The sequence below is a fragment of the Sebastes fasciatus genome, chromosome 5 (assembly GCF_043250625.1).
Source record: "Sebastes fasciatus isolate fSebFas1 chromosome 5, fSebFas1.pri, whole genome shotgun sequence".
In the NCBI taxonomy this organism is placed as follows: domain Eukaryota; kingdom Metazoa; phylum Chordata; class Actinopteri; order Perciformes; family Sebastidae; genus Sebastes; species Sebastes fasciatus.
In genome coordinates, this window is record NC_133799.1 from 30,911,532 (window position 1) to 30,938,340 (window position 26,809).

A 26,809-nucleotide genomic window follows, 5' to 3' on the forward strand; every position below is an offset into this window, starting at 1 on the left:
CGCACTCTGCCAGTAACAATGAAAACTGCTGCTGTGTTTACTAACTCAATTACACAACGCAAATACAGTGATTTGCTAATGCTAGAAAATCTAAAAATCATATCAAACATGGTGCTTGATACAATGAACGTATTAAGTGTTGTAACTTCAAAGCTTCTCAAATGTGAGGTTTTGTTCTTTTTTAGCTTTTCTCTATCATTGACAATTTAATGAGTTTTTTGATTGATGATCCAACAAAATTAAGCAATTTGAAAAATCCCTTAAGGCTTGTAATGACAATTTGTCATTTCTGACATTTTAAAGACTAAGAAATTAATCAACTGCTTGAATGTAAATTGAGCATACTTGTTGCAGTGTTTCATTCAACAGTTTGTGATTACTGAGGCTTTGTTGGTTCTGATGGGAAATTGCTTATCTTGTTACCCTTGGTGTTAAAAACACTAATTTCCTCACAGTATTTCTGGTAAAATCACTTTTTTAAGCCAGGGAGGGAGACAAGGCAGCCATTAACAAAATGACATAAAGCAGAGAAAGACGCACAGTGTGATCGTGTCCTTTTTTCACTTTGCTTAAATTTTTGTTATTGATTCTGAAACATTTACATGGGAAAATTCACACTGACTTCTGTGAATGTATTTTTGAAATAAAGCACAAAAATCAGAATTAGATGATAGATGTTGCGTGTCAACAGTCCAAAACAAATATTTAAAGCTCAGATATAAAGATATGCTATACTAACCAGCCCAAAAAATGGAAACTACCGTAAAGTAACTTCATCCGGCATCCTGCACCAGAAATATGTAACTCTGCCATTCAGTACAATAATGGACCTGGGAAATGACATTCACAGGTTCACTCCCATTTAAAAGCCCTTTCTGTCCTTGTCACAATGCAGTCCAATGTCAGTTCAATTAAGCGCGTCTTATGTTTCCTGCTCCTCCTCCACCTCTTCCGTTTTAAACGGGAGGTCGGTGTTTCCTGTGCCGATGTCCAGCACTTGCAAGCTGGACAGGTGTGCGAAAGAGCTCTCGTCCACAGAGTTCACAGACAGGCGGTTAAACCTTAAAGGAAGAAAAGAAGAGAGGCATTCGTGAGGTGTTTTTCCTCACTAGACAGTTGATCAAAATAGGCTTTTAATGACCTTTCAGAGTATAAAAGCAAAAAGCCTGTCATACAGACGAGATGGTTTACAGACAGCAGGTGACATTTACAAATCACATCTGAAAGCTGCTGTGCCACACTGAACTGCATCAAAGACTGTATATAAGAAGTGGACGTAGTCACCGTGACGTCAACCATCTGTTTGTGGACTGCCGTTTTGAAGCCTCGAGTTTGGCATTTTGGCCGTCGCCATCTTGGTTTTTTGCAACCACAAGGGACACAAGAAGGTAAAGCCAAGTAAAATTGGACGCTGAATATTTGGACGCGACCAAACTGTTACGATAGAGTTCTGCAGGAATGAGCCATAAACCCGGAAATGAGTTAGCATTTTAGCACTTCCGATTCCCTCGTCTTGAAATCAGTGTTTTTTTTTAATGGGTTTTTGGTTAAGGCTGGCCCACACCAAAAGACTTTTCAAATTTTAACAGTTTTTGAAAATGTGAGAGACCCCACACATAACGACATGTTATGTTAAATTTAACAGTTTTGTTCCTATAGTGCGTGGTGAACAACGATTTGGCCAAAACAGCACACCACGCACTAACAGATTCATTCATGAACAACAAGAGTTCCCACTAAAAAAAGGTATATCTTGCAAAATCTAACACGACCAAACGTGACTTTAGTGTAAACAAACATGGCGGACGACGGGCAGGAAGAATTAGCGAGTTAGAGCGTTAGTTTTTGCACTACTTTGTACTGAAAATTCATGAAGGATGAATGGATGAAGTCATGGAGACACGTTAAAAAAACACCTGTGTTGTTGCCATTAATCAATTGTTCAATTCAATTGTTAACCAATTGGCTATCGTTCTTTCCCACATGACTGCATCATCGGCTGTCCTCGGGGTTCCCCACACACAACAGGATATCCGATCGTAAATATTGAACATGTTTAATATTTACGATTTAAAATTGGTGCGGCCAGGATGGACTTCCGAGGCGATCGGGGATGTAACACTCTTAACATACCTCACAAATCTGTGAGGTATGGAGGAATATCTGTAAAGATCATCTTTAGGACCATAAAAAATCGTGGCTTTGCTGATGATCGTCGGAAGGGAGGGATCGGGCAAAAAATCAACATGATTGACAAGCTGAAGAGTTTTAATGTTTTGTTGTACAATATAAAATACGTAAGTAAATATCCCACTTGTGAATTTTGAAGCTTTTATGTGTGGTTAAGGTGTTGAGGGTTAAGGTGGTTGCTAACAAGTGGCTAAATGAGACTACTAAACGTCATCACGCCGTCTCTTCCGCCTTTACAGCATTGTGGTGTATACTCGCGCTCCTGCAACTGTGGTGTAGTTTATAGCCTAACGTTATAGCTTTTTACTTCTGGCAATTGCATCCACGTTTCCAAAATCATAAAAGTGGCGTTCATTTGTGGAGAATATCTTGTTGAACAAAACGTATCAGAAAAGTGTGTTTGTCACAAAGCTTATTTTCTGCAATAATACAAAATCCAATGGAAAAATCTCATTGGCTTTTTGTTGAGGGAACCAGTGCGATGCTAACTTCCTGGCTGGCCTAAAAAAATACATCATCTCTGCACCACCCTATCAACTTTCATGAACTGAAAACACACTGTGAAAGGGTTAAAGCTCTAAGACGACAACACGGACAACTCCCAGACCGGACAACGCCATGGTAGCGACTTGTCAATCACAAGGTAGCCATGCCCTAAAGCATACCCTGCTTTATGGTCTATTTGACTCTAAATGGGACCATAATTTACTAAATGAACATCATGCTGTATTGAAGGAGACTTGAATTTAGCGATCGAGACCATAAACTCATCAGTGTTCTTTTTGCAATCAGAGGAGTCGCCCCCTGCTGACTATCAGAAAGAATGCAAGTTTAAGGCACTTCCGCATTGGCTTCACTTTTCAGACCTTGAGGTTGCCCTCTGAATTGCACCCATTAATGTTTTCGATGGATCAAACACAGTCACAGATGCTTCACTCACTTAACATCAAAGCATTTCTGAAACACCTGCATCTGCTCTTATCTATCAGTGAAAATGTTCGCATATGTTTTCCATGAACTTTAACAAGCAGCCAACATGAACATGCAGTATACATGCAATTAGTAATGAATACACACACATAAATCCCACGGACAGAAAGCATTCCAGCGGCTCTAAATTGGCTCAGGCCAAAGGCTTCCAGCTGTGGGGGGTTTTAGTGAAAAAAAATTTTTAAAAAAAATGTGGCAACAGCTGATATGAACAACATGAAGTGCACAACAGCCTGGAAGGGGTCAAGGCCCGTAAACACGAGCCATAAAGCGGCTAGGTTGAGGTCAGACTGACAACCAAACAGAACAAAAGCCTTGAAAGCGCTTGCCCGAAACCTCTTTACTCTGCTGTCTGACCGCTGCTTTCAGCTGCAGTGCTTGTGGGTATAAGCCTGCACTATGTGGAATAAACCAAAGTGGAAAATTTGCTGAATGCACACAAGTTAGAGGAGATGGAGAGATTAGATACCACAGCGCGGTACTCTGCAAAATGAAGTTCGGCCAGAGTGTCCAACACACAGTAAATTTAGTTGATTAGTAACAGACCAGGACACGGGGGATTTTTGAAAAGTTTATCACAAGGTTCACTTTTATGAGGTAAAATCTCTTTCACATAACCCTGAAACTAACATTTCGTAGATTGAAAGTAAGTTTTTTAGAGTTTAAACTATGGTGTGAGGAGTTAAAAGTAGGGTTTAATGTAATAGCTGGTTTGTATTCATTTGCAGTGTTATAAAAATGTAAATGTATACACTTTCTTTAGCAAGAGTTAGATAAGAAGATTTATATCACTGTCTGGTAATTATGAAGCTACCGCCAGCAGCAGGCTGGCTTAGGAAGTCAATGCGCTTGGCCAAGAAATAGTAACATAGTATTCATACTAAGTATGATGTAAAATTGAGTATGTGCTGCGTTCCGACTGAATAGTTTGTGGATGTTGTGTGCACGAGAAATGTCCAAATGTATACTAGATTAGCAAGAATATCTGAGGATGAGACGTGAGATTACTGGACATTCTCAACTGCCGGCTCTTCAGACTGTCCAAATAGTTAATCGTTGGATAAAATAATTACAATGATGGTGAGTACAGTTAAGAGGAAAAGCACAAGAGCTCACATATATAAGACTATACTACTATAGAAAACATATTTAATGCTAAAATGTTTAATAATTTTGATTTTAAATACTACATACTTGATCTTTAATTTACTACGCGGTATGCATTACATACAGATTGAGCATGTAGTATGCAGTGTGTTAGTATGTTATTTGCGAACACAGGTATAGTCTGGCACATAGCCCTCATAAAACAACAAGGTGTCATTTTTACAAGTCAGTTTTTGTATGAATTAAAGGGCCAGTGTGTAGCATCTCAGGGGCTCTATTAGCAGAAATGGAATATAATATTCATAAGTATGTTTTCATCAGTGTATAATCACCTGAAACTAAGAATCGTTGTGTTTTCGTTAGCTTAGAATGAGCCCTTCATATCTACATAGGGAGCGGGTCCTCTTCACGGAGTCCGTCATGTTGCTCCGCCACGTTTCTACAGTAGCCCAGAATGGACAAAACAAACACTGGCTCTAGAGAAAGCCTTTCACGTTTTTACGTTATCTGAAGGCCACCGAGGTTCTCCTGTAGTAACGTGAAACGCAGAGTGCAAAATCGTGGTACCGCCAGTCGCCGTCTGACTTCCGTTGCTGCTAAAGTTATTACAGTAAGGATGGTCTCTGAGCGAGGTGAACGGCGTAACCATGGTTTTGCACTCGGCGGCTCACGTTACCTCAGTCTTAGAAAGAGAGGAATGAGTGGAGGGGTACTCAGTCGGTTGCAATCTGCAACCACACCACTAGATGCCACCAAATCCTACACACTGTGCCTTTAAACAAACAAGACATAATGTGTTCATAATGAGCTTCAGAGGTGCTGGTAAACAGATTTTGTTACTTTTGGACGGAGCTATGCCAGCTGTTCCCAGTCTTTGTGCTAAGCTAAACTACAGTACTGTAACCAACTGCTGGCTGTAGTTTCATATGCTGTACAGAAAATAAACAGTCCGACACATTTCATATATTTGACACGCTCCTTTCAGAGATTGTGAGTTTTATGCACTGTGAATGACATCTTTCCTCAGACACTTTCACAAGAATAAAAAGTAGGCTACAGAATTCCAAACCTTTTCATTGTCTTGAAATTCACTCTGAGCTGATTGTAAAAATATGTTTTTCAAAAAAGAGGGGGAAAGATCACTGGTGTTCGTTTACCCGCCTGCAGCTGTCTCTTGGAGACTCGCAGAGCAGTAAAACAAAAGCAATAATTTCATTCACATTCTTCGGTTACACTTGCACAATCCTTTCCTGAGTGGAGATCGATCCAAATGGAAAATAAAGTTATGCAAGAAGCCACCGACCAGACTCCCTCAAAGCCCTGAGGACGGTGAAGAGTGTCAGATTAAAGGGATAGTTCAGGTGTTTTGAAGTGGGGTTGTATGAGGTATTTATCCATAGTAGGTATATTATTTACAGTAGATGATGGTCGTCGTGCCCCCAGCATTGAGAAACAGACAGGAGCACTAGCACTGGATCAAAGCTATGAACTGCTGTGGATGGGGCCCGGCAGAAAAACTTATTTTAGCCACCTAAAAGAGAGGCTATATTCAGAATATTATCCTTTTGTCATCTGAGCATGCTAGCTTTGGAGAGAGCATAGATAACTTTCACTTTCAGTTCAGTTCCATTGGAAAGGAGACGTATAGGGTTGTCTGACGGAAAGATAAAGCGGTGAAAATGTTCTAAATATAGCGTACACTTAAATGGATATCGACTATTTGAGGTGAGCCTTTCTTTTAAGTGGCTAAAATAATTCTTTCTGCTGTCCCCGTCCACAGCACTGCATTGCTTTACTCCGGTGTTGGTACTCCTGTTTGTTTCCCAAGCTGGGGGCACGCCGTCCTTCAAAACACCCAAACTATCCCTTTAAGGCTTGTAACCTCAGATACCAGTAATAAGATTTAATCTAATAACTACAACCTCCTGATTGATAAGAAATGGTCTGTGTGTCCCTTACCGGAGGAAGATGCCTTTGATGTTTGGAGTGCCTTCAAATGCTGAAGCAGGAACACTGGAGATGCGGTTACTTTGCAGGTAAAGGTACTCCAGAGACTCAGGCAGGTCAGAGGGGACGTGTGACAGCTGGTTGCCAGACAGGTCTAGCGTCTAAAATTACAAGATGCACAATGAATAATGAACATAACGAAACATTTTCCCTGATCTATGTGATAAATGATTGTAAAATGAGAAGAATTATACAGAAATATGCTTTATGTGTGTAACTCATATCCCTTTTCCCACTGCAGGAACAAATCTGAACTTAAATTGTAGCCATTGTCGCAGGCTCTGCTTTTGCTTCCACTGTTTTCCACTTTACTTTTACTCTGTGACAAAGCAGAGCAGGTACTGATATTTTCGGGGCCTGATGACGTACAAGGGCCCACAAGGCTCTGGGGAAAAAAATGTCAATAAAATTCCCAGGGAGAAACGCTACTGGGTCCATAACGGGATGTGAAAACGCAACGGCAGAAGGGTTTTTAAGTCTGACACAACCTGCCAGGAGAGATTTTCTTTTCTAGCAGCTGTATAACTGACTGAGATCTGTTTCTCTTACTGACTGAATGAAGCCTTGAAAAAGCCCCAAGGCCCATGGTACTTTAATGTTGCCTTGACTGTGCTCGTTGCTGAGATTGTTCAGCACTACAAACCTGTATGCTCGTCTCGACCTGACGTGACTCGAATGCTTGGGAATCCAGAACACCTACGTACTCGCTGCTATCAACACTTCCTGTACTTGCTAATCTTCTGCCCATACACCGAAGCATACCGAAGAAAAATAATGACGCATACATTGCTTTACTTCTGACACATCCTCTTAGTGTGCCCTGTACACTTGTGGCTAAAACCATAGATTGTATATAAAGATAGACGACATGACAGCTCCCCAAAAGTGAAGCCAAAACATCCTGATTGTCCCCTGGTGGCTGGCTGCAGTATAGGTCATAAATCCCGCCCCCTCCATGTTAGCGGATGGGACATTGGCCAGTAAATTTTTCCCAAAGGTGGTTTCTGTCATTTTTGGTAGTTCATATCATGCTGATGTATGTTCATGTGTTAATTTTTCTGATAAGTTTGGTTTTAATTAGTTATTTGATGCTATAAAAAGGGGGTGAGACGTCATGATTGACAGCTGCTCTGAGTGAAGAAGTCGTGGAGCCGGAGGCTCGGGAATTGTACGAGAGAGGACATGTAACTTTAACTTTCCATAACCGTCACCAGTCTGTGTAATAGAACCTTTTTCAATTTGATCATAAATGTATTTCTACAGATATGATAGTTAGTTTTTGTTTCTTTCTAGCCAAACAGCTACCTTGGTGCTAACGTAGCAGCTAGGTGGCTCACGCTAACAGGTTGTGCCCGTGCTCGGCTCGTGATTGGCTCGGGCGGGTGTGTGGGCGGGACCTCGATACAGTGGCTCCAGACCCCCGATCACTAATGCGCAGACTCTGGCTCCAAATGACGTCAAAATCTCAAGATGGCTGCTCCCGTGTCCGGGATATTTTGGCTTCACTTTTGTACAGTGGGAGGAAGTGGAGACGCGTCGCCCATATATAGCCTATATTATAATATATTAGTGTATGCCTAAAACGTGCCAAACGCCTAATACTCAAAGACCTGAAAACTCAAAAGTTTGATATATTTAGAGGTCCAAACCAGTAAATACAGAGGCAACATAACACCTCCTGGCATTAAAATATATACACATATTCATCCAAAATGGTCCAGGGTACAGGTTCGCAAGTTCCTGCAGCGGACAAGGGCTACAAAACATCTTGCACTAATATCTGACGTGTTTCTTCCTCCCCCATCCACTCACTGTGAGCGCACTGAGCTCCATCCAGGCTCCCTGGTAGGCTGAATTCAGTTTCAGCTGGTTGTTGCTTAGAATGAGCTTCAGTAGCTTGTCCATGCCCGTCAGCGCACCGTCCGGTATGGAGTTCAGCTGGTTGTTCTTGATTTCGAGCGTCTGCAGGCTGCGGGGAAGACCCACGGGCAACGAGTGAAGGCTGTTCCCCGACAGATCGAGGGTTTCCAGAAAACGCAGCTTCCTGAAGGCATCGCGGTGCAGCTTGGGGCTGGTCAGCTTGTTGTAGCTGAGGTTGAGCTCGGTCAGGGTGTACAGCACGGCCAGGTCGTTGCGGCTTATTTCGGCAATGAAGTTGTGGAGCAACATTAGGGTCTTGGCCCGCTTAGGCAAGCCCCTGGGAACCCGCTCCAGCAAGTTGTTGTACATATGGAGAGTGTGCAGTTTCTTCAAGCCCTAGTGAAAATGCAAATGTGTTATGCATGAGGTTAAAATGACGAAATTTGTCAGATGCTCACAGCAAAGCAGTTGCGCATATCATCTCTTCCAGCCTGTTCTTACAATTGAATACACAATCTGAAATTCCATGCTTTTACACAGCTCAGCTATCCTGTAAAAGATCCAAAAGAATATGAAATTTTAAAGAAATGTACCTGGAAGGCAGTCGGGTGGATGGAACGTGAGCGCAGCTTGTTATTGTGGAGGAGCAGGTACTCAAGGTTTCGGACAGAAGTAAGAGCGTCTCCAGGGATGCTGCGGATGGAGTTCTTCTCCAAGTGTAGCAGCACTAGATTGCGAGGCAGACCCTTGGGGACGACACTCAGGTTGTTATTTGACAAGTCCAGACACTCCAGGCTGCTCAGTTGGCTGCCAGGAGAGAAGGAGAGAAAGCCATCAAATCATGAGCTTTCTGTATGATGCTGCAACACGGGAATTCACATAGTCTTTGTCGAGTGGATTGCTCTTGTCTGGTACACACTTGAAAACACATAAATCAAGGCTTTTCTTTTTCTACACTTGGCAAGATGTTAGAATATGTTAACCACTAGGGGTTTGTCCACCTGAAAGTATCGTTGTCCATTCCCTCATTGCTGAGGAGGTTGTCCTGGAGATACAGCTCTCTGAGGTTTGACAAGTTGTCGAAGGCCCCTGCTGGGATTTCCTCCAGCTTGTTACTCTGTAACAACAAGAGCAAACCATATGCTATCATCATTTACCATATTCATCAATGAAAAGAAACTATCATCCACCTAACGTCTAAATGCAAACATAACAGGTGCTGGACCTTCAGATGAAGACGGTAAAGGCTGGAGGGCAGGTTCCTCGGAACAACCCGCAGGTAGTTGCTGGACATGGTGAGGATCTCCAGGGCGTCAGAACCGTTGAACGTATAATCAGGAAGCCCTGCGTCAGTCAGCTTGTTGTTATGGAGATACACAGACCTGGGAGCCACGATCAAGGGACATTGCCAAGTGTAAATGGACATGATTCCAGGAACAAAAAGTAAATTTACACAAACACACATTCGTACCTCAGTTTTGGTTTATGGCCAAACGTGTATAGGTAGATCTTTGAGAGCTGATTAGCAGCAAAATCCGCACTAACCAAAGAGGGTGGTAGGACTTTTGGTGCTGAGGTGAGCTGCAAGCACAAGAAAAGAAGCATGACAGGACATTGTTACTATAGAGATGGCAATGTCCACTGGTTGGTTGTTCGATCAGTCAGCCGCTTCGGTCCTGAGTGAATTCACTCAACCAATATTGGATGAATTACCATGAAATTTTGTACAGAAATTCGTGATGTATCCTAATGACTTTTGCGAACCTCTGACTTTTCATCTAAAGCCACCAGCGGGTCAATGTTTGTAGAGTCACTTATCCAGTGAAACACGCACTATAGACTCCACATCTACTAGATGGGTTGGCATTCAATATTGTACAGACATTCATGGTTCTCTGAGGATGTACAGTTAATCTCTATAAACCGATTCTGCATTCATATGCATCAGAATGCAGAATCTGTAGGCAATGGGACAAGATTATGACATCGGAAGCGTTCTGGTTTGTAATCCGAGTAGCATTGACCAATCACGTTCTGGCAGGCTTTGGTTGAATGCAGGTAAACAGTCCATGTGGAGAGCGAAAGAGGCGGAACGCATCGGCCGACTTGCAATCTGGGAAACCACCAGTTATTGTCTGACGATGATTTAGCTTTTTATTGGTTTAAAATCAGCCTGCACACTGGCTACTTGTGAAATAATCCGGTTGTACACATCAATTCCAACTCCGGGCTCGCATCTCAAGTTGCTAATCGGACTGTAAACAACGAGCAGCACGCGGTAAAGGAAGTCTCGGCCCAGATATCCGCTGGCTACACCAGAGCCCCAGAGGATTATCTGCCGCCTGACCGATAGCCGATGGGTTCCGAGATTGATGCACAGTATAACTTTGGTGATCCCCTGACTTTTCATCTAGTGAAATCATCAGGTCAAACTTTCAACTTGCTAACCTGCTAAACTAAGATAATGACCATGGTAAACATTATACCTAATAAATGTCAGCATGTTATCATTGTTATTGTGAGCATGTCAGCATGCTAACGTTATTGGTATACGTATTATTAGCATTTAGCTCAAAGCACCACCATGCTTAAGTATAGCTTCATAGAGCTGGTAGGGTGGCTGTAGACTTGTAGTCTTGTTTTTAATCATGCATGATCACATACTTTTAATAACCTTACCCAAGTAGTTTTAGTTGCCAAATTTAACCAAAAACCTTAACATTGGAGGTGGCTGACGAAACACTCACATTCATTTTTGTGATAGGCATATGGGCTGTTTTGAAAGGCAATGACACACCACCTTTGTGCTTCAGGTATGACAACTTGATGGATTTTTTTGCCACAAAGCAGAGATGCTGTATGACAAGTCGTGGCAAGGTTTTCATCACTTTTGTCACTCCTACCAAACGAGCGCTACATTGTACAAAATAGCAAATCCCAGAAGCACTGGTGAGATTAGATGTTCATTTAGAGCTCTCTCCTTTATAACATGGTTTATGGATTAAAGCAGCATGGGTGTCTTTGAGGCTTAGTGAGCACTTAAAAATCCCCTATTCTTCCTGTATCCCGTTTGCCTATTCATCCCTGTGAAGGCACAAACAAATCTGTCCATCCTTTCTCTCTTTCTCTCTCTCTCGCTCGCTCTGTGTCCAAAAGGGTCAGTAACATTTTAGCTCTCACCAGCTGGCACAGCCATACTGGAAGTGATTACAAGCATAAGCTCGCACAGAGTGTATGAGAGGAGACTGCCACCTTTCTCTGCCAGCTGGCACTATGTTAGTGTATCAGAACAGAATAGAGTAAAATGATTGTGAGATGGACACAGACAAGATAAAGTTGCCATTGCATAAACAAATCTGTGTTCAGAACAAACATGTGAAAGCCTGGTGTATGACTCACCTTGTTATTTGCCAAGTATAAATAAGACAGCTGCTCAAGCATCTCAAAACCTTCATCTTCCAGACCTATAAAGAGAAAAACAAACTGAATTACCTTCCATCACAAGCTGATAAACAACAGTGAGCTGTGGAATGCCAAATTACGGAGTGATATTACTCTGCAATATCTGTCTGATTTGATATAGGCTAATCTGTGCAGAGGTGGAAATTACGTATCACTTTGCTCATTTAAATTGTTTCGTTCGGTTAAGCTCGATGATTTGTTGACAATGACTGGATTTAATTCCTTTTTCTATAAGCTAAGCAATGGTTTAACTGTCCAATTGCACATCAGTTAGCAATCAAGTCACTGTGTCTTGAACGGTGACGTTAACGTGCTGCTTCTGAATATCTTCAGTTCAGTGTAAGTTAAGTCAGTTGCTGATTTTAACCGTTTTGTTCAGTTCAGGACAAAACCAGGTCTCATAGTCATTGTTTATAGCTCAGCAACCACCTGCATCATTATTGATTTTGTGGCTTTGGCAGCGCTAGCATACTGTACAATATATCACTGCTAACCTTTGGTCAGTGACACTGATGATTCATGAAGGCCCAAGTTCAACTTGACAACTCGGTGTTAAAAGATGAATCTGTACAATCTATTCTTCTGGGGGTGCAGTGGATAGAAGAAGTGGACCCGGCTGCTCTGGACTCTGAAGTAATATTTTAAGAACCACTTAAAGCTGCAGTCGGTAACTTTGAGCAAATATGATAAAAAGTCATTTTTATGAAACTGTCACTATGTCCTGACAGTAGTGCATGAGACAGATAATCTGTGAAAAAATCAGGTTCCTCTGTGTCATCTTAGTGCAACTAATGGCATTTGCGCCCAAAGGAAAACAACCAATCAGAGCCGAGCAGTCTCTGTGCAGCTCTCAATCTCTGCTCGTGAAACTCTCAAACTCCGATCAAACTGTCAAACTAGGCAGCGCTGATCAAATATGAATCAAGATTCTGTTACTGTAATGCTTATTTCTTGTCTCAAATATTTTCAGAAACATCTTGTAGTGTACTGTTTAGCTGTAAAATGAGAAAGTTTGTGACCCGGCCGCCATGTTGAAAACAGTCAAGCCGAAACCAAGCACCGCCCACCGGCTGGAGCAAACCTTCACATTTGGCCTAAGAAGAGGTTTTAGCTGATCGACTGGACTAAAGCAAGTATTGCAAAATGAGTCCAGGCTCTCCAAGGAGTCCTCAAGTGGATATCATGAGAAATGATCCCAGTTTGAAAATGTATTAAAATGACTATTTGTAGAAACTCATCTTGTCATTTCTTCTTTACTCTATACACAATCTCGCCATATGGAGTTATCTCACAATCGTCCTTTCCCAATGGAGGATAATGGCCTTATGTTGGTTTATGTGGGGTACTATTTCAACAAAATGCTTAATTCACAATGATTTGGAAAACTGCAGAGCTTTAGCAACAGAAACACAAGCTAGCAGTGGCCACAGCTGGCCAGGAAGATAAGATCCATCAAGCTATATCTGTTCATCTTGGAAGCACTGTTGAGCACAATGAAAAGCCAGAATGATGACCAACTGGCATCAAGCCACACCTGTAACAGAAACAACAAAAGCTTAGCCAGTAGGAACAAACAATTGTTAGCGGTTCGAGGTTTGACGTCTGTTTTGCAATTCGACATTCTGTTGGATCCTGTTGTGAATGGCAGATCCACAACTGGAGCTTCAATTTTTCTTTAAAGACAAACAAAGAACAAGAGACAATCTTAAGCTGGGATCCCATCAGTCGCGACGCCAAATCAATCACTTTGATCTCAACTACATACATTTTGCCATGACGACACACACACACGCACACACACACACACACACACAGACTCACAAGGCAAAAACAATACCACCCATACACTGTCCCAGTTGGTTGGTTCTCTAACAGCTTGTATATGGCTGCAAATCATAATTTGTGTGATTATGGGTATTATGTGGCTAGCCACTATTGTAGATGTCATAGCTAGAATAGGTTATCTAATATAGGGATACTAATTGTGTCATCTGATCCTCCCAAACACACAAGAAAGAAACCATTCTATAGCTGCTCGCAATGTTATTTGTACATTGATGAAGCACATCCACCCTCGACATAAGCATTAACATTTCAATGCATTTCTTTCTGCCTATTAAATCAAGACAATATAACCTTTGCTGAATAGCACCATTATCTAGAGAAAATTATTCTGATACCCCCGTCAAACTATTGTCTGGAAGCAAAGCCTGGTGTTACAGGCGCAGTTGAATTGGGGCTAAAATAAAGAGGTGAAGTCCCAGCCCTTCCGGTGGACCACCATGGGACCTTATTTCGGAATAAGTATGTACGGTAATCAATGGCGAGAGACAATTTTTTTTATCCTGCTTGAATTACGCCATGAATCACACATATGATGTTTTGGCAATTTAAAAGATAAGCTTGCAAGTCAAAAAAGTCGCAGTTTGTTGAAGTATAAGACTGTGAAAATACGTAATTAGAAAGACTACGTACCCAAGGTTAGCGTTTAGCGTTTCCCGGTGATAAATAGACCAGGAATCGCTGGATAAAACACATCAGGTACGATAACGTTTCATTTGTGTGTGGATCAAGTTAGCTAGCTAGCTAGTGTTGGTGACGAATATCGTGCGAGACGAGAGATGTAGTTTACTGAGCGGTTTCACACAAAACGAAATGAAACTACGACAAACCCATGACAAACTGAGACTTTCCTGACTTGCAAACTTATCTTTTAAATTGACAAACATCATATGTGTGATTCATAGTGCAATTCAAACGGGACCAAAAACATATTCGTCTCTCACCGTTGACGTACCATACATATTTCTTGTGAAATAAGATCCCATGGTGGTCCACCAGAAGGGGAGGGACTTCGCCTCTCTATTGACAGTAAGCCAAAAAAGTCTATATTTAATATTGACACACACCAAACAGCATGTCTCCTATAAAAAAAACTCCCAGAGGCAGAATAACTAAGATTGCTCCAAAGTGACCTGACATTTAAAGGCTCTGACCTCAAAGGTATAGTTGACACAGACCCACTGCTGAGCAGAACAAGCAAGAATTCCACAGCCACAAAACAACCTTGCAAACATGTCTGCAATCTGTCCCCCTGCTGTACACCTCCTAACACTCCTGCTAGGTGTTTAGACTGTTTGACAGTGTTTACCATTTGTAGTGAGCCAGTTGTTCTGAAGGTTGAGAGTCTCGAGTTGATGCAGATGGGAAATGTGCTCGACTGTTATCTCCTCGATTTTGTTGTTCTGGAATCAGGGGACAAAACAAAGACAGTAATTAAATACGACGGCAGATGAGAGTTTGCACTGGTGAGCAGAATTACCCAAATGTGGACGTGTATTGCTGTTTATGTGTGTGTGCAGTTGTGTGAGAGACCTGCAGAGAAAGCTGGCGAGTTTGATCAGACAGCTCGGCGGGGAACTCTGTGAGGTCGACTCCGGCGCAGTCCACTGCCCCTTCGGACGTACAGCTGCACTCCGGCGGACATTCAAGCGGCTCAGATTTCGTCACCGCTGTTGCGATGTCGGTCTCCATTATTGGCTCTTCCTCATCCTCTTCCTCTGGTTCGAGAGGGGCCTGGCAATGCACCAACGCCCAGGCCAGGAGCAGCACACTCAGGGCCTGCAGGATGGAATGCTTGGGAAAGGCCATGTCCACTGCTGCTGAGCTCCGCTGTTGCACAAGCACATGGACGGTAAAGTTACAAACACCAGGAGTATTTTGTTCCTGTAAACAGGACCTTGTTAGAGCTACAATCTGCTATTTTTCGGTCATTAAAGCAGTGGAAGATCGTTTTTATACGTCGAGACTTCTCGATCAGTGTAAGTTATTATTATGTTGGGTGAGTGAGATGCACCACTGAGGCTTTCAGATAAAGTTTGTGTTGGGAGCAGCGTTGTGTTGTCAGTCATCACTGACTACGTTTACATGCAAATTATTATTCCACTATTATTCCGAATATGACAATATTCGGAATTTGATACGGCTCACGTAAACAGCATATTTCCATGGATGTTCTGAATTACATCTTACTCCCGAATAGAGCATTTTCCAATTAAGACATGCCGGATATGCCGATATTTTTAGTTTTAGAAGCATTCTTTGGACATGCATACAGCGCATTTGGAATAGGCGTCTCAATTGGGATTTTTACAGCAGTTTGCGACACACGGCCTCTTGCTTGTTTGCGGCCAGCTCTGTGCGTTGTACACAAACCAACTAATTCGACAGGTTGCAGAGATGCATGCCCAAAAGAAAAGCAATTTCTGGTCGGAAGGAGAAACACACCTACTTTTAAACATTATGAAAGACTTGGATATCAACAGGTTTTTGGATATGCGCAAATAACACAATGCTGACCTTTTCAAGAAGGAAGTTGAAGGAATGAAAGAGGGAGGCTGTGTTCACACGGTCAAACAAGTCTGCCACCGGTTATGTTAATCGGAGTATGCACGGCTTCATGTAAACGGGAATATTAGGAATATTCGTTTTCATTAGGCATGTAAACAGCTTGGTAGGAATATTGTCTTTTCAGAATAAGGGCAAAAAACAGAATATTTTGTGCATGTAAACGTAGTCACTGTGTATAGCTACCACCTCACCCACAGTGTCCCCCCTGGTATATGGGAGAAGTTTGCCTTCAGGGCTTTCTGTCAGAAATCTCCTTAGGTTTAGGCAACAAACCTACTTGGTTAGATTTAGGAAAAGATCATGGTTTGGGTTCAAATATACTCTTTCTGGCAGAACTTGCTGCGTCCTGTAGGAAAGTGCCACTGGAGATCACTGTATCTGAGGTTTAACTTAAAGCAGCAGTGGGTAGAATTGGAGCAAATATGATTTAAAAAAAATATTTTACTATATCCTGACAGTAGTGCATGAGACAGGTAATCTGAAAAAAAAGTCATGTGCCTCTGTGTCCTCCAACCAGTCAGAGCCGAGATGGAGTGCCGTCTGTGAGAGCCAGCTGTCAATCACTTGTGAAGTCCGATCAAACGGTCTAACTAAGCAGCGCTGATCAGCAGCTGTAAAATGAGAGAGTTTGTGACCCGGTAGCCATGTTGAGATCTGTTGAGGAAATACCAAGCACCGTCCATCAGCCGGCGCACAGCCAATAGGAACGCTCTCTCTCTGAAATGACCTGTGATTGGCCAAAGTCTCCTGTCACGGGCTAGATATTTTGAAAACCTGAAAATAGAGCCATGAGTAGATGCATATGTCTAGTTTTCTCTCAGAACACTTGAATTACAATATGCTGAAAGGTTATTATGGAATATTTGCCCAATGATGCCAAAAATATACTGCCTACTGAAGCTTTAATGCCAGAAACTGACAGTTATTATGTCACCTGAGGCCATAAGTTACAAAAAGACTACAGCCATACTAGCAGAGGCTGTACTTAGGCACAGCGTTTCTTTCAGCTAAATGCTAACAACAGCATGCTAACATGCTCACAATGACAATGCTAACATATTGATGTATAGCAGGTATAATGTTTGCCATGTTCATCATCTTATTTCAGCATGTTAGCATGCTTATATTTACTAATTAGCAAAGTGAGGCTGATGGGAATCATAGTAGTTTTGCAGGTATTTGGTCATTAACCAAATTGACCTGATGATGGTGCTAAATGAAAAGTGATCTCAAGTCAAAAGGATTAATCCTTTGGGGAACATAAAGTATGTACCAAATTTCATTCAACCTGCTGGTAGCTCTAGAAGGAAAGTCAGGGCAGTAGTACAGACAGAATTATTATTGTAGGGGCAAAATGTTTTACAATAACATCAAACTTATTAAACTGATCAAAACATATTTTTGTGATAGATTTCTGTGAAGTGCAGCAATTGCATTTCTGAAATCTTTCCTTCGCAGTTGGCGATTAAGTCAGCTGAAGTGGAAACCATTTTTCTGAGTGGACATATAACGCAATCAAGCAGTGTTCCTCTGAATCGTCCGAGTGGGGTGTAACTTCATCACACATCTGGTTTCTCTGCAGTCGTTTTGTGACAGCAATCAAGTCCAATCACCAGACACTTTGGTTTAGCTAAACCACAGCTAAGTTAGTCAGATGCCAAGTGTATGAGGGATTCATCATGGGTCAAACCCCGGACAGCGAGTCAACTCCAGGTGCAACACACTTCCTGATTAATTATAGCACCCCAAAATCACATTTTTTCCTCCCAGCTCAACTTAAACTCAATTTAGTTCTCAGCTGATATTCAAAACACCAGCGGCAAGTTAGAGATAAAAGACATTTTGACAGCAGCAGAAAGGCACTTCATAAAACAAAGCTGAGCATATTGCTTTTCTTTTATCGTATCTTCCCCGTGTTCACCACCTGTTGGCTTCAAGCACATACTCAGCCTTAAACCGGAAACTGTTTCAGAGCAGACAGCTCTTCATGACGAGAGGATAACGTTTTGGCGGGAGGCTGACTGATCCTAAATGACAGAACAGAGGGTGAGAGAACAAATTCTTCTTCAAGGCAAAAAACTGTACTTTAAAGGGGCACTGCACAGATTTTTCATGTCAAAATCCATTTGTGAGTCGGAGGGAGTACTACTCAGTTTTATGAAATATAGTCAGAAAAATAGTGAAAATAGACTTCATCACATATAAATTATGCCTTAAAGGTCAGGTCGGTAGTGCTGAGAAACGAACAGGAGTACACTAGATTTAAAAAAATTATCCAACCAAATAACTCAGCCCAGTGTTGCCAACTAATTTCCAATGAAAGTAGCTAGCAGCACTTGCTCCAAAAGTTCATAAATCTAGAGAGAAAGTCGCCAAGTCGGCAACACTGACAGTCTGTCCCTAAGACACATAAATTATGATAATTAATGTGAACAACGAACATGGCTACTGTTAGTACTCACAGCTGTCAAGCTAGCAGCTTGTGGAATACTCTGGTGAGGCCCAATGAGTGCAAGGGCAGAGTGCGCGCAGGTAGACAGGTTATCATTACATTCAGGCAGAAGGAAATGATTGGACAGGCTTATTACAGTCCTACGACAGCCACAGACTCAGGATTTTTTTCTTTTTTTTTGTCAGAGCATTTGATTGATTGATTGCTGTCAGGATGTAATGAGAATTTTAAAAAATATTACAAAAAATATGTTTGAACAACACCACCAACGCTAGCTTTAATCAAGTAGTTCTTGCACAGTGTCTGATTTTTACCTAGCTCTGAGTGGCTGATTGTCTCTCAGTAAGCTTTTTTCATGAAATACATGTTCACATGTCACAGTAGGAAAAGCACAAGTGTGAATCATCAACTGTATGATGTCTGAGTTTGATTAGCTGCTTCAGTTTCAGGGTCCTGACTCCTGGCATCGTGCATGCTGGCTCACTGACTTATTGGGAAACTTAAATGGAACAGAACCATCGTTAATATATTAGTAACACCTGTGTTTTTCCTGCTATGACATGTCAAAATGTCTGCCATGAAAAAGACCTATTATATGCAGCATACAGGAGAGAACAGGTGTTCTATTTTCAGACACTGATTATTAAGCCACATGCTTTCATTCAGTAGGAATAAATAACAAATGATATTACTTTTACATTATCTAACTCCCAGCCTATAACGCCTCGAGAGATGGATAGGCATGGTCTACCACTTTGGTCCAGAATAAAATCTCCACAATTATTGGATGGATTGTTATAAAATTTGGTGCAGAAATTCATTTTCCCCTCAGGGTGAATTGTAATAACTTTGGTGATCATCTGACTTCTCTTCCAGCACTATCATTAGGTTGACATTTATCCAATACTTTGCAAAACTAATAACATTCCCATCAGCCTCAGCTGCACTTTGTGTTGTTCTAATTCGCAAATGTTAGCATGCCTTAAACCTGCATTCTTTCTAACAGCCAGCAGGGGGCGACTCCTCTGGTTGCAAAAAGAAATCTGATTGTATAGAAGTCTATGAGAAAATGAGCCTACTTCCCACTTGATTTATTACCTCAGTAAACATTGTAAACATGAGTTGATGGTCTCAAGTCTTCTTCAATACAGCATGATGTTCATTTAGTAAATGATGGTCCCATTTAAAGTCAAACAGACCATAAAGCAGGGTATGCTTTAGGGCGTGGCTACCTCGTGATCAGCGATCTGGCAGTTGTCCGTGTTTTTCGTCTTTTCAACCCTTTCACATTGTGTTTTCAGTTCATGAAAGTTTGTAACATTTTGGTCGCTTAAAAATGTCTCAGTCTGCGTTTGGATGTTTTTAGCTCCACCCTCTCGTGTCACTTCTGGTTGCAATAAACCAAGATGGCGATGGACAAAAACCAAGATGGCAAGGTTTCAAAACGGCAGTCAACAAACCAATGGGTGACCACTTCTTATATACAGTCTATGCTTGGAACCCACAAATGTTTACAAATTACTAATAATAGAAAGCCTGTGTTACAAAATGGGGGCGTGGAGTTTGAAAGATGTAATGATGGACACGTTTAAGTGGCATCGTGGGTAGTGTAGGATCCAAGGTTTTTGGAGCTTGACCCAGACTAAAATTCAGGATATATTTCACCTCTCTTTTAATCCTTCTCTGTCAAGTGCCCCAACCAAATAATAACTCACTGGGGTTCCCCTTTAAAACAAGCGAAACACCCATGTATCTGTGTACCACAATTTCATGTACTGTATGACTATGTACTGCCTTTCAACTCTTTTCAATCCACCAACACTGGTCTATCCCTGCAGGGCCATTTCTAACTAGTGTATTGGAAAAGAAAACTGTATCATTACCTCTAATGATGTGTATTTTAACTGATGGAGGGTTTGCATCGTTTACGCACCAGGTGAACAACAAAAGGCAGCCGGGTCTCTGTCCGATCTCTCTGCTGTGTCTGAAGCTTCGGTCCTCACCAACTGCAAAGGGTAATTTGAAAAAAGAGCATAAGCATCACCTATGACAACCCAATCTTTTTGCTTTCCAATCATTTCAAACAGAGAAAAATCAACAATTTTAAGAAAGTCAAATCTTCATATATAGATTGAATAGAATAACATGAATCTAGCCTTTTGCTATTTTTTGACAAGGACATTGTGTGAGGCTAGTGTATTGGCCAAGCCAGGAAAAAGCCCTCTAATTGTGTCCACCAATGTTGGTAGAAATATTACAAGGGGGCACTCGAGGCAGCTCTCAAGGTAAACGTTTAAAAGCCATCCATCAGAAGAGCCTGTTCTGTTTGTTGCACCACAACAACTACCAGAAAAGAAACGGAAACCCACGCAGCAGCATGCGTACACCCACAGCAAATGAAAAATAAAAGCCTGGGCACTTTCCTGCACTTATTGTACAATATGGACCCTGGTTAGAATAAAAACATTCAGCATCCAGGGGTCAGAGAGGAGTTTAAAGCCTTCGCTAAATCAACAGCACTCTCATGTTACCTTAAAATTTAGAGGCTAGAAGTGAGAACATTATTTAATAGCAGAGATGCTGAGCATTGTAAAAGTCATCATCTTGTTTTCATGCTCTCTCTCAGCTGAGTAGAGGTCGTGAAAAGGCTTTACTGCACCGTCTGGATTGTCTGAAATACACATGCCACATCGTCATGCATGGATGAATGAGGCTGACAGCTCAATCTAAGCTCCACATAGCATAACAGCCACCAGCAAAACATGCAGCAGTAAAGTCTGCCAAAGCAACATCTACTACTTTACCCCGTCCGACCAACGTTTGCTGAAACGCACTGAAGTCTGACGTCCAGTCCAAACACAGGCTGTCCCATAGCAGGCGAGGAGTCACACAGCCACACCAGACACCCTCCAGATGTGAGAGAGAGAGAGTGGGAGTGGGAGAGGGAAAGTTAAGAGAAAGGAAGGGAGTGAGTAACAGAGACAGCTCTGACCTGAATGGGAGCCAGAAACACAAATTCTTTCCTTTTTTCTCATATTTTTTCCCGAGGAATTGATTTTTTTCCCCTCGCTGAAGCAGTTTTTGTGTAATATGTTTGTGTTGTGATCATTTTCCACTGGATTCAACAAAAACGTTCCAATCCCACATGGTTCAAGTGCGATTAGAACCATAGATTTGGGATGGGAGGCCAGATCACTTCAAATAGATGCGTATATATCTCGGATAAAACTGCTTAAAACATAGTCTTGTTCTCCAGAGGAGAAGAGGCCGATGAGTTGTGCTAAAGATCCCAGTAATAAATCAAAAAAGAGGAAGAGTAGCCTGCCAAATAGGGGCGACAGGATATGATCTAATGTCCCACGTGTTTCTGGATCAGACCTTTTCTTCAACAAGCCCACCTCCCGTGTGTGAACATCTGCTGCCATTGCGATGCAATAGCACAGTTCACTGAACTTCATCTTTATCATGTGGAAGAATTCTGGGATGATTCATCACCGCTGGTAGTAAAAATATGCTTCAACAAAATATTGATTTGTTTTTGTCCGTTTTGTTTCCTCAGTTTCACACCTCATTTCTTACCTTCTGCTTCTGATTAAAAGCAATTTCAACAACCTGTGTGTGAGCACCGTTAAAGCCTCATTACTCATCTCCACTACCACAGTTGATTTTATTTTTTGTGTAGAAGGCATTTAACAGCTTAAAACAATGGACATCCACACTGTTAACTACATGGTTGAAATTGAATTAATCTGGCTTTTTGATGTCTGTGCCATATTAACAATTATTATATGATTATAAGAGGGTTAGATAAGAGGATCGATACCACTTTTATGTGTCTATAGTAAATATGAAGCTACTGTTAGCTTAGCTTTTTGTTTTATTTTGTATGTATTCATGCTGGGACAGCAGAAAGAAAGTTGTTTAATTTGACCATATGTGGATTTTGCTCTCATGAAATGTTCCGTTTTGTTGTTAAAAATAAAAAAGAAAGAGCAAGAGTAGGTTGTTATTTTACACAAAGGTTATTCTGCTATTTTTTGGGCAGACATAGTGACTTTGTGGAGTCTCTGCTGATTGCCTCACAACTTCACTGTGACAACACTGGGCAACTCTCATAGGAATGAACGGGAGCCCGCCTCCAATGCTGTATCCAGTTCTCTTTACACCTCCATGAGACAGGCAGGTCGGTAAACAGACAGGTAGTCCGTCCAATCATTACATTCGGGCCGAATGAAATGATTGGACGGGCTTATTACAGTCCTGCAACAGACACGGATACCAGATTTTGTCTTTTCTTTGTCAGAGCATTTGATTGCTGTCGGGGTGTAATGAGAATTTAACAAATATAAAAATGGATTTAAACAGCACTATCAACCTTACCTTTAATCAGCATTGTGTGAACTCATTTGGCAAGGGCTTGAATGTATCTGACATTCAAGTATATGTGAAAGCTGCATTCCAGCTTTTGAAATCATTATAACCGTTGTATCTGTTTCAAGGTTTGCACAGCCAGTTTCTCTGCTTCTGTAGGTCTTAGGTATCAAAAAGCAGCCAGATGAACCCATGTATTTTCAGTCAATTTTGAATTGATGTAGAAAAAATGTAACACTTTGTTTTATTTGACCACAAATGTCCTGGATTCTTTTCTTTCAATTTCCAAGAAAGCAGCTGGTATTTATCTGTTCTTATTTTTCCAGGAAAAGCTATAATCTGAGATAAATGCTGAAAGGGTTTATTTGCTACAGTTGAAAAAAAATAAAAGAATAGGGAGTATAGTGTTTATGTACACTGTGAAACGGAACATAAAGCTTGTGATTCATCTGCACAATCTGCTCCTTCATCAGTGATTCCTACATTTATATAAGTTTTAAATCTGAAACTGAATAAAAGTTTTCATCAAGTGCACCTGGACTTACTCAACACTGAGCAGTTGCAGTGAATCATCTAGAAGTGGCCTCTATAGTATTTTTTTTCTAGAATAATAAATCTCCCGCTTAAAGCTATTTGTGATGGAACTGTGCAGACAGACAAGAATGAAGACGGTGATGAATGCTTGGACCGGGGTGGAAGATACTAGGTCCCTTGCGGTTAGTGAGAAGTGATGGGGTTTTGGGAGTCTCACTTACAGATCACATGCCTGCTGAGCTGCTGTTTTCAGAGAGAGAGAGAGAGAGACAGACCTCAGTTTGTAGCCTTGAGTCCCCTTCCTGAAAAGGGAGAAAACACACTGATCCGTGCTCTGGTTATTACTCATCATATTTTTTGGCAGGCTGTATTCCCCTCAGAGGGGCTCTGGTCATTGCAACGTGTTTTTCATAAGTTTCCACTGGTTCATTGGCCCCTCCCAACACATTCATTTTACAACAGGTTTGAACAGGTTGTTATGTTTCATGCAGCACAGCAGCGATCATGTGAGCTATTACAAAGACACCTATATTGTTGCACACATAGTCAAACAGCCCCAGCAGCATGATACTATTTTGTTTACAGCTTCTATCAGTTACAGCTGGGATATTGCCTGCTCTCTTTGCACACAGCTGAGGTCCTGCCTGCATTTGTATAAACTAATCCTTTTCATCATTTACTTGGACAAACTATTTTCCACTGAGAGCCGCTCTTTAAAGGGCAGCTCTCATGTAAAAACAAACCACGAAACAAGGATTCAAGTCCCACCCAGAGTGTGTTTGCAATGTAAAAAGTGTCCAATAAAGCGTCTCAGCTGCTGCCCTCTTAGTCATCGCTGTTAAAGGGGATCTAATATGCTATTGTGATATATAGTTTTTTGTGAATGTAAAATGTCCGCAAAGTTATAAAGTCCAACGCCAAAGGGAGTTACTGTCCCCCACAGAAACACTGCTCCCGAACTGCCTGAAACACCTCGCTTGAAGTCCCGCATTTTCTTTCGTAAAGCGGTGATGTCACCAAGTAACACATTTGCATAACGGCTAGTTTGGCACGCCCTCAAACAAAGCAGCTAGTTAGAATGGAGCTGGAGTGGAGTCCAAAGAGTTTGGTTTGGTTGACCAATCACAACAGTGGGCCAGCTGACCAATCAGAGCAGACTGGGCTTTTCGGAGGGGGGGAGGTTTCAGACAGAAGGTAAAAAGAGGTGCTGTAGCACAGCCGGTTTGAGAAAAGTAAAGCTTTTTTTGAACATTAAAGTGCGTAAACATGTTCATGCACCTGAAAATAAGCATAATAGGTCCCCTCTAAACCGACCCTCTACTGTATATCACCATATAGCATTTAACAGCATGCAAATCTATATGTTGTCTTATAAACTGGAAACTGGAAGATCTTGTCTTTTTTCCTGCTTTGTTGCGGCGATGGAGAGATGTTTATCTGGTGGTTATCGCTGCTCCGAACTACTTTTGAAAAGTACAACGAAAGCACATGTTGCAGCAGATAATCATTTCCCAGGACAGCGATGACGTGTATACGAGCTGAATCACCGCTGTTTACATCACTCACAGAAAGTAGCAAACATTTCAATCAGGTCAGGGTCATAGTGACAACAAAGCAAGCAGAAACACCATGGAGGATCATTAAAGGTCTTAATGCACAGCATCACAGCGTATTAGACGCTACTAGGACTTACAAATAAAACATTTTAAAAAGAATGGTGAAAATTGTCTAGGGCTGACCCGAATGTTTCGAAGTTTCGACCGTTGCCATGGTAATCGACCTCCAAGTAGTATGTAAGTATGTTATAGTAATGTATAAATGAAATAAGGAATTACTTATCCTTAGTTATTCTCAGACAGATATCGCTGGTTGTTGTGTGTAGAGGTGCAAATGTGTACAGTACTGCGGCATTGGCTCTGTCCCCGGCACTGAGATGGGGGAGATGGAGACAGACAGACAGACAGAAGAACATGTCAGCCTGCTGCACCGCGCTGCGAAGCAAAGCTTCATATAACTTTGAATATTACTCACCGAAGCTTCGGAGCCCAAAACAATGGTATTCGGGACAGCCCTAAAATTGATGCAGCTGTGACCGTGAAAACCTGACTTTTAGTCAAGCTCCAAAAACAATGAATCCTACATTTCCCATAATGCAACTGACTATAATAGCATCTTTTGATAAGCTCTCCCTTCCTGGTAAACACCCGTCTTTAAAATTCCCAGATGACACTACAGGCTCTCTGTTATAATTTGGCTATGTTCCAAATCGCATACTTTTTATTTTTATTTTTAGCAAGTACTGCTGCTGCCTTTACAAAGTACATACTGCTGCATGCAGTATGCATACAATTGAGACATACTACTTCGTAATAACATTGAGCCTTGAACTTTGACCCTCTTGCTCATATATCTGCTGTGCAGAGGATTGTGGGTCAGAATAGCCAGAAAAGCATGCTGGCTTGCATATTGCAACATACGACTGGATGTAGTAGGACATGTTAGTATTTTTGGCATACTGCATTTGACATACTATGTTTTGGGACATACTAAATCTTTTTCTGGCATAATAAATAGTATGGAAGGATGGGTATTGGAAAGCTCACTTTGTCTCCAAGCAAAGAGTCTAGACGAAGCTCCTCCAGAGCCACAGAACACATTATACAACTGTTTTTACAAGCTGAGTAGTTCTGTTTATGACAAGTTAAGAGAACTTCATGTGTAAAATTGGTGGCATGCCCCTTTAAGTACTCATTTTTTCGGGGGACAGTAGAAAAACATCTGTAATTCAACTATTTTTTTTTGCCTTTTTACTGTACGTTTTTAAATTCAGCTTGTTTCACATTAAGATCACAGCATTTATGATATTATTCTACTTGTTAAGCATGTTTTAAATAAAGGATTGATGCAAGTAACCCCACTAATCTAATTTAAATGTAATATAAGATATTAAACTTATGAAATCTCACACATACTCAAAAGCAGTCATTAGCGACCAATGAAATAACACCACTGCGACTACAGAGCAAAAGTGTAAGAGCCGAGCCAAAGCTGCAGTGGAATCTGGGTCAGAGCTAGTTAACAGATTTGTCTTTCAGCCATGCTCCTCGGTTTACAAAGGAAAAACTACAGCGTGGCAGTCTGGAACAAGGTCGCTGCAGTGATGGAAAAGTGCAAGGTCCTCTAAAAGGGTGGGGGGGGGGGGAACATACGCAGGCCCAGTGCAGAAGTCCTCATCTTAAAAATCAGGGCCAGCATGTCTATTTGTTATTATTATTATGTCTATTTTTATGTGCCGTTTCACAGATAAACTACTCTTGCTTTTTTTGTTTACGCCTTCAAATGATTAGAAACATAAAGTCAATGGCATTAGTCAAGTAAATACAATTACTGCTTTAAGAAAAACAGACTCAAGTCAAGACCACCCGA

The 26,809-nt window shown here is 41.5% G+C and overlaps 1 protein-coding gene across 3 annotated transcripts; it reads right to left on the bottom strand.

Annotated features, from left to right (window-relative positions):
• Positions 1-617: 617 nt before the first annotated feature.
• On the bottom strand, positions 618-21,472 carry podn (podocan). 3 transcript variants are annotated; one of them, XM_074636409.1, is made up of 12 exons: positions 21,283-21,472; positions 20,412-20,484; positions 14,992-15,288; positions 14,768-14,861; positions 11,554-11,618; positions 9,626-9,735; positions 9,380-9,536; positions 9,156-9,271; positions 8,748-8,961; positions 8,107-8,550; positions 6,247-6,395; positions 618-1,061 (listed from the first exon to the last, which is right to left on the bottom strand). In XM_074636409.1, the coding sequence occupies exons 3-12, from the start codon at positions 15,265-15,267 to the stop codon at positions 923-925; spliced, it is 1,764 nt and encodes a 587-aa protein (XP_074492510.1). In that variant the 5' UTR covers positions 15,268-15,288; positions 20,412-20,484; positions 21,283-21,472; the 3' UTR covers positions 618-922. The 3 variants fall into 3 exon arrangements, with proteins under 3 accessions (XP_074492510.1, XP_074492513.1, XP_074492512.1); XM_074636412.1 differs by lacking the exon at positions 20,412-20,484 and having other exon boundaries at positions 21,313-21,460; XM_074636411.1 differs by lacking the exon at positions 20,412-20,484 and having other exon boundaries at positions 21,283-21,459.
• Between the last annotated feature and the right edge of the window lie 5,337 nt (positions 21,473-26,809).